This window comes from Dipodomys merriami, unplaced genomic scaffold (genome assembly GCF_024711535.1).
Source record: "Dipodomys merriami isolate MVZ:Mamm:240054 unplaced genomic scaffold, mDipMer1.0.p SCAF_1211, whole genome shotgun sequence".
Classification (NCBI taxonomy): Eukaryota; Metazoa; Chordata; class Mammalia; order Rodentia; family Heteromyidae; genus Dipodomys; species Dipodomys merriami.
Genome location: NW_027202507.1, coordinates 20,217 through 28,239, shown reverse-complemented (window position 1 = coordinate 28,239; position 8,023 = coordinate 20,217). Strand labels below are relative to the sequence as shown.

At 43.4% G+C, this 8,023-nt stretch overlaps 1 protein-coding gene across 1 annotated transcript; it reads right to left on the bottom strand.

The window, feature by feature from the left end:
• Positions 1-575: 575 nt before the first annotated feature.
• Positions 576-6,246, bottom strand: LOC138823694 (tubulin beta chain-like). Its single transcript, XM_070017200.1, has 4 exons — positions 6,190-6,246; positions 5,236-5,344; positions 2,292-2,402; positions 576-1,636 (listed from the first exon to the last, which is right to left on the bottom strand). The coding sequence occupies exons 1-4, from the start codon at positions 6,244-6,246 to the stop codon at positions 576-578; spliced, it is 1,338 nt and encodes a 445-aa protein (XP_069873301.1).
• Positions 6,247-8,023: the final 1,777 nt, after the last annotated feature.

Below are 8,023 nucleotides of genomic sequence, written 5' to 3'. Positions count from 1 at the left end.
GCCCAGACAAGTCTTGAACATCAATCCCTTCAGTACTCCAAACCTCGCCTTTGACTAGGAAAATTGTAACATCTGGATCTGGTTTACTTTCTCTTCAAACTGCTTTTATGCTACTGGCATGCTATTGAGAGACTGCTAACTTTAAAACTGGGCCAGGGAAAATAAACAATATTGGCACTTGTCATCCTCCTCTTCAAAATAGTAGGAACACCATGAATTTGAAACTCCTCTTGAGCACCATTCCTATATTGCTAAGATTAAATCCTTCTGGTCAACTTTATATTTCAAATACATTGAAAGAAAAAAAGAAAGAGATTCTAAAGAAGAATAAGGACTCAAGAGTACAAAATGTATACTTCTTTATTTATATAAATAGGGCTTTAAAATAATACTATTTCAAAGAAATCTGTATTTTTACATTCACCATCAGTGAGTTCCTGACCGGAAAGGCTGTGCATGATGATACACAACAGGGACCTCACTGCACAACAACAGAAGTTCAGGAAAGCACCATTCATTTGAGAAGTAGTAGGCAGGCTCTGACAGTCCTGTTGCACTGCTACCAATGGGAAGACTTAAACTTCTTCCTCCACCAAGTCTTCTTCAAATTCCCCCTGTTCATCAGCAGTGGCATCTTGGTACTGCTGGTACTCGGACACCAGGTCGTTGATATTGCTCTCAGCCTCAGTGAACTCCATCTCATCCATGCCTTCTCCCGTGTACCAGTGAAAGAATGCCTTGCGCCGGAACATGGCACTGAACTGCTCTGAAGTGCGCTTGAATGGTTCTTGGATGGCCGTGTTGTTGCCGATGAAGGTGGCCGACATCGTGAGGCCACGCGGGGGGATGTCACATACAGCTGTCTTCACATTGTTGGGAATCCAGTCTGCAAAGTAGTTGCTGTTCTTGTTCTGCATGTTGAGCATCTGCTCATCCACCTCCTTCATGGACATGCGGCCTCGGAAGATGGCAGCTGCTGTCAGGTAACGACCATGGCGGGGATCACAGGCGACCATCATGTTCTTGGCGTCAAACATCTGCTGGGTGAGCTCGGGCACTGAGAGAACATGGTACCGCTGGCTGGCCCGGCTGGTCAAGGGTGCAAAGCCAGGAATGAAGAAGTGCAGGCGGGGGAAGGGCACCATATTCATGGCTAGCTTGCGCAGATCTGCATTCAGCTGGCCAGGGAAGCGCAGGCAGGTGGTGACTCCACTCATGGTGGCTGACACCAGGTGGTTCAGGTCTCCATAGGTGGGTGTGGGCAGCTTCAGGGTGCGAAAGCAGATGTCATACAGGGCCTCATTGTCGATGCAGAAAGTTTCATCTGCATTTTCCACCAACTGGTGGAAAGACAAGATGGCATTGTAAGGTTCTACCACGGTGTCTGACACCTTGGGGGAGGGCATGACGCTGAAGGTGTTCATGATGCGGTCTGGATACTCCTCTCGGATCTTGTTGAGAATCAGGGTGCCCATTCCTGATCCAGTGCCACCTCCCAGGGAGTGGGCCAGCTGGAAGCCCTGGAGACAGTCACACCTTTCTGACTCCCGCCGCACCACATCCAGCACGGATTCCAACAGCTCGGCTCCCTCCGTGTAGTGGCCTTTTGCCCAGTTATTGCCTGCCCCGCTTTGGCCTATCAGACACAAAGACATGAGACACACACTCCAAGAATAATGACTGTGCTCGTCCTATTGTGAAGACAATAGGACTCTTCTGAGCTAACCTTTGCTATTACATTAGATACACTTTGGTGAAAGAAAGGAAATGTTTTCAATGTATCTGGGACTCTACAGATCACCCAGGTTCTAAAGAAAAGTAAAGAGAGTGTGGAGGAAAATACATTTGAACCCAAATCAAGTACTTCTAGAAATGAAGGACTGAGCCTGCCTCAATACTGGAAATGTAGTTACTTTCACAAGAGGGACAGGAGCACAGTGTGATCAGAGGGAAGCTAAACTGCAAGCACTTGTCTGTACCTTGCTCACACATAACTGTGCTTTGATTTCTGGTGTCCTGAAGTGGTTCTGTTATTGCCAGGACTTTAAAATGACCAGCAGTGCTGAAACCTTGTTGCTGGCTTTCGCTACTTGCTGCTCTTTCCCTTCAGAGGATTCTTTGTCATGGAGGGCTTGCAGAGTTGCACTGATCTGAGCTGTCTGAGTGGCCAGGGGCATGACTCCCATGGACTGGAATAGGTGGGTTAGGTAAGGACAATATCTAGGTGGATAAAGTCTCAGCCCAGCACTGGAGTGCCTGGATGTTAGGACCCATGGACCATGATGACATACCAAATATGAAGTTGTCTGGACTAAAGCTCTGGCCAAATGGTCCCGATCTCAATGAGTCTAATGTTCCAGGCTCTAGGTCCACCATGATGGCCCGAGGAACATATTTGTTGCCTGTGAGAAAAAGAGTTGACTTAGGCCTATACTTGACAAGGAACTTAGGCGGCAGAGCTTATGATTCTAAGTGACTCAGCATTCATTACAAAAATTACAGCATTTGAGGCATGGAAACAGAAAAGATATCTTGAGCATGAATCCTCATGCAAGAGGCTTCAGCAACTTTAAGGATGTTTGCAGTTGTCTATTTCCATGAATATTCATTCCTTTGCTTTGGGCATGGTGGCTGAAATCTCAGCTACAGAGGAGGCAAAGATGAGCATCAGGCTTTGAGTCTAATGGTGCAAAAGAAAGGTGGCAACACCTTTTTATTGTGGTTCATCATGGGGCTTGATCTCTGGGCCTGGGCACTGTTCCTCAGCTCTCCAGCTCAAGGCTAGCACTTTATCACTTGAGCCACAACCCCACTTTCAGTTTTCTTATTGAAGATAAGAGTCTCAGGGACTTTTCTGCTGAGGCAAGATTTGAACCATGATCCTCATATCTTAGCCTCCTAAGTAGCCATCATTACAGGAATGAGTCACCAGTGCCTATCAGCAAGAAACTTTCTCTTTTTTTGTTAATTTTATTTTATTGTAAAGGTGCTGTATAGAGGACTTAGATACATCAGTAAGGAAATGAGAACATTTCTTGTGAAAAATTGTTACACCCCCGATGGGGCTAGGAAGGTGGCTCAGTGGTAGAGCTCTTGCCTAGCATGCCTGAGTCCCTGGGTTCGATTCCTCAGCACCACATAAGCAAAAACAAAAAAGCCAGAAGTGGCGCTGTGGGTCAAGTGGTAGAGTGCTAGCCTTGAGCTGAAGAGCTGAGGGACAGCGCCCAGGCCCAGAGTTCAGGCCCCACGACCGGACCCCCCAAAAAAATTGTTACCCCCTCCTTTGTTGTTCTCCCACTATCCCTTCCCTTCCCCAATTACATTTCTCAAGAAATGAACCAGGTTCATGCCTATAATCCTAGCTACTCTGGAGGCTGAGATCAGAGGATCACACTTCAAACAAGCTGGGGCAGGAAATGTCCTTAAGACTCTTATCTCTAATAAACAAACTGAATACCAGAAATGGCACTGTGGCTCAAGAGGTAGAGTTGCTTGCCTTGCACTGAAGAGTTGAGGGACAGTGCCTAGGCCCAGAGTCCAAGCCACATGACCGACAACCCAACGCCAAAAAAAAAAGCCAGGTATGGCTATTCACCAAGTAGATGTAGGGGAATTCAAGTGTAAGGCTTTCCTGGAGAAAACGTGTATACAATATATATTTCTTGTCTTGTAATGTTTCAATAATGGTTATCAAATAGCACACATCCTTGTATTCAAATACTCAGAGCAACCTTGAGCAATGACTTGCAATTTCACATTTAACCTGATTTGGCCCAAGGGAAAGCAGTTAACATGATGTAAACACCAGTTTTAGAATACCCCCTTCCTAAACATTCACATGAAGAAAACTGGCCATCCTGCTGGATATACAGGATCTAATAAAGACACAACCTAAAATTCTGTTCATAGGAGTGACACAATCCAACCCAACTACTCTCAACCAAGGTGAGGACATCCCAAAATATAGATCTATAAAACTCAAATTAAATAGCTTTGTACTTTTGTTTGTACTTGTTCATTGGTTTAATACATAGGAAAGCCAATTATCCACGATTCTGTTTGTATACAATAATGTAGAATGGAAACTCAATATAAAATTAAATGAACTTTACATTGACAGTTACAAAAACTGAAAATCTACTCTGTAGACTTCAATTAGGCTGTTTATGTTAGGAAAGACAATATGAATCATTTAAAAGCAATGTTTACAAATTAGTATTGGTTTTTCAACATCAAAAGAATGTTTTCTTACTTTAAAAACCTTAAAAATAATTTATTGTTGGCTAAGTATTCATATTCAAAATGCTTAAGACCAGAAATGTTATAGATTTCAGGGTGAGACACTTTATTTATGCTTTGTGATTTGGACTATTCTCATATATATTAGTGACTGAACATCCCTCTTTAAAATTTTTAAAATTTTCTTTTTCAAAATATTGTTTTAGAAATTTAATCTATATTTTAAAGAGGCAATGTAACTGGGCTCTGGTTGCTTATGGGTGTAATTGTAGCTACTCAAAAATCTGAGATGAGACCTTAGCATCGCAGATTGAAGTCAGCTGGGGCAGGAAAGTCTGGGAGACTCATCTCCAAGAAACTACCCAAAACAAAAGAAGTTCAGAGTCAGTGCCCAGGCTTTGAGCTTAGGATGATCAGCACACAAACAAATGGCACTGGATTATATTATATTTTATCAATTGTTTTAGAATGCATATTTAGGCAGTCTCATTTTTAATTATGTGAAACAGGCTCACGCCTTTAATCCTAGCTACCCAGAAGGCTGAGATCAGAGACTCACGGTTCAAAGCCAGCCAGGGCACAAAAAGCCGGTAAACTCTTATCTCCAATAAAACACCAGAAAACTGGAAGTGGCACTGTGGCTTAAGTGGTAGAGCCGCTTGCCTTGAGCTGAAGAGTTGAGGGACAGTGCCTAGGCCCAGAGTTCAAGCTCCATGACCGGAAAAAAAAATCCAGGTGTGGTTAGTCAGCAAGTAGAGATAGGGGGAACTCAGGAATAAGGCTTTCCTTGGGTAATTCACAAAAGTATACTCAAAAATTAAAACAAAGTATCTGGTGGAGTGGCTCAGTTGGGTACAGAACTTGACTTAGAAGATCAAGGTCCCAAATTAAAACTACAATACTACAATAAGAAAGGCAGGAACTCCTTCCTTTTCATTAGTATTCCCCTGGGAACTATTTTGCCACGGTATGGGAAAACAGATGGGAGACACTCACCAGCTGCCTCGTTGTAATACACCTCGATTCTCTGCAGCTGTAAATGGCTGTCTCCATAGTAGTTGCCAGTGCAGTCAATATTGTGCTCATTGCTGAGCATTTCCCAAAACTGAGATGGAAATAGAAGTGTATTATGACCTAGAATGTTAATTGTCCAAACAATGCATTTTAAAGTAACTATAAGAAACCCATGTCCTGTTGACACAAATATATTTGTAAAAAATTATATTTTCTAAATTAAAAAAAGCACAGACATGGGTGGTATTTTAGTTTTGTTAATCTCTTATCTGGCTGAATAGAAGATGTCTGGGTTCTCCTATGAGTATTCCATCTTATGCAGTACCATATTCTGTTTGTATTCTATGACGAGTAATTGGCCTTACATGGACATGAAATTGCCAAAGCAGTAACTTGAAGACTCAGTTAGAAGGGTCTCCAGAACCCCAAGTGTCCTCAGAGCATACACGACAACCAATGATTTAGAAAACACCCAACTTAAGGGAGCTGAGATGGGGCATGAAACTCAGAGAAATTTGCATTAAGGTAGAAAACCTGTTCTCAATTTTCTGACACTGATCAGTTGACAAAAAGGGAATTGTCTGTATCTTTCAGCTCAAAGACACTGCATTCCTTGCATTCAAACCAGACCAAACGTGCATTGGTCTATTCCCAGGAAACTAAATACAAAGACTTGAGTCTCAGGTAAGACTAAGACATGCAAGGGATTTGAAACCACCCCAGCCTTGTTTAAATACCACACCCACCAGGGCCACACAAATTAGTGAAATTGGAGAAGCTATCTGGGGGACTTCATTTGCAGAAGCATAGGGACCACTATGGAGCCCCAACTACCTCAGCCTAGCCATGACCACCACCACCTACACACTCCAAACCCGTCCTCCTTCTCCTTCACCTAAATTTGAGACCTGGATCCTAGGCCAGTGCCATGCTCACCTTTGCGCCAATCTGGTTGCCACACTGGCCTGCCTGTATGTACACAATCTCCCTCATGGTGCAGCGCTGCAGAGCTGATGGATGTATGTCTTCAGCAGTGGTGCCCACAGAGGCAAACAGGTAGAGCTGGGAAGCAGGAATCTGACACAGTGAACTCAGAACCCCATTTATACCTCTGATTGTTACAGGGGCAGAGGAGGTGGGGCTGACTTGATTATAGGTGGAGCCAGCAGGTGCTCCAACTCAATCTCCCTATTGCTGGGTAATCAGAGGGCCCTACCAGTTCCTACCTACTCTGGCATCCAGCTGCCAGCTGCAAGTCCATTAGCACAGCTCCCACTCTATTTGGATCATCTGGTCACCCTGCCATCCACTCCCCACTCTGACTCACAAGAGAGTCTGAACCCTGGGATCCAGGAAAGAAGAGGAGGAACATCCTCTGCACAAGGTCCTTGTGTGCCAGAAGCCCAGAACAAGCCTGCCGTCCATTTTTGATTGGAGGGCTTAGAACTGAAGGGGCATTTTCAGCTGTGATCCCAAGAGCAAGCACAAACTGTTGGATTCCATGATTGATCCACTTTCCATTATAGGAAGAGTCAGGGGCTTAGGGTCTAGCCTTCATACACAGGTTTTTCTCTTTCCTCTTAAAAGTAGCTCACTTTATTACTTGGGCATAGGACTACTACAGTCTACTTTTTGTTTCATTTGGCTTCTGCTCCTAGTGTAATAACTCAGGTCCTGGTCAGAGTGTCTTTTTTTTTTTTTTTTTTTTTTGGTCGGAGTTGGGGCAGGTTAGTGACTTAGGGCTTGAATTTAAGGCCTGGTGACTCTTTTTGTGGTTTTTATTATTATTGAGATTAGGTGATTACCTTAATTTCTCTTATTTCACAGAATTGTGGAATAGTGATATTTAGTTGAAATCACAAACATATTTTAACCTTCACAAGTCAAATTATCATTATCATGGAATATAAAGTTTGTGAATTCTATAAGCTTTGACAATAGAATTTATTTCTTCCACAACGAGTGATATTTACATTTCTCTACTTTTGCTTAGTGTAGGATTTCCTGTCTTTCACTCTCATTCTGCCCCTCTCTTTCTGAGGTTTTATTGATTTACTTATTTAACTGAAAGGTAGAAGGCTCTACTACTTGAACCACAGCTCCACTTCTGCCTTTTTTTAAGTGTTTAATATGAGACAAGAGTCCCATGGGAAGTCAAGGACAGTACAGTGAGGCTTGAAATCTGAGGATCACTATTCAATGTCAGCCTGGGCAGGAAAGTCTATGAGAATTACCTCCAATCAATCACAAATAGGCAGAAGATAGTAGAGCTTTAGCCATGAGCAAAACACTTCAAGTTTAAGTCCCTAGACTGAACAAACTGAAGCAAGTTTCATGGAATTCCCTGCCCATGATGGCTTTGAACCATGATCTTCAGACTTCAGTGACTTTAGCACTCAGGATTATAAGTGTGAGTCAACATTTACAAATCTTTTTTTTTTTTTTGTCGGTCGTGGGGCTTGAACTCTGGGCCTGAGCGCTGTCCCTCAGCTCTTCAGCTCAAGGCGAGCGCTCTACCACTTGAGCTACAGCGCCAATTCCGGTTTTCTGGTGGTTTGTTGGAGATAGGAGTCTCACGGTCTCTCCTGCCCGGGCTGGCTTTGAACCGCGATCCTCAGATCTCAGCCTCCTGAGTAGCTAGGATTACAGGCGTGAGCCACCAGCACCCGGCTCATTTACAAATCTTTAATTACCTTTTCTTTCACCTTTTCAGGTTATTTATTATTTCTTTTTTTGACAATTGTTCTTAGGGTCTAGCTTTCATGCTTAG

Coding starts and splice junctions, on each gene's coding strand:
- LOC138823694 (XM_070017200.1), bottom strand. CDS start 6,246: ATGAGGGAGATTGTGTACATACAGGCAGGCCAGTGTGGCAACCAGATT. Junction 2,403..5,235: donor GTATTACAACGAGGCAGCTG/GTGAGTGTCTCC, acceptor TTTTTCTCACAG/GCAACAAATATGTTCCTCGG. Junction 1,637..2,291: donor TCCAGACAACTTCATATTTG/GTATGTCATCAT, acceptor TGTGTCTGATAG/GCCAAAGCGGGGCAGGCAAT.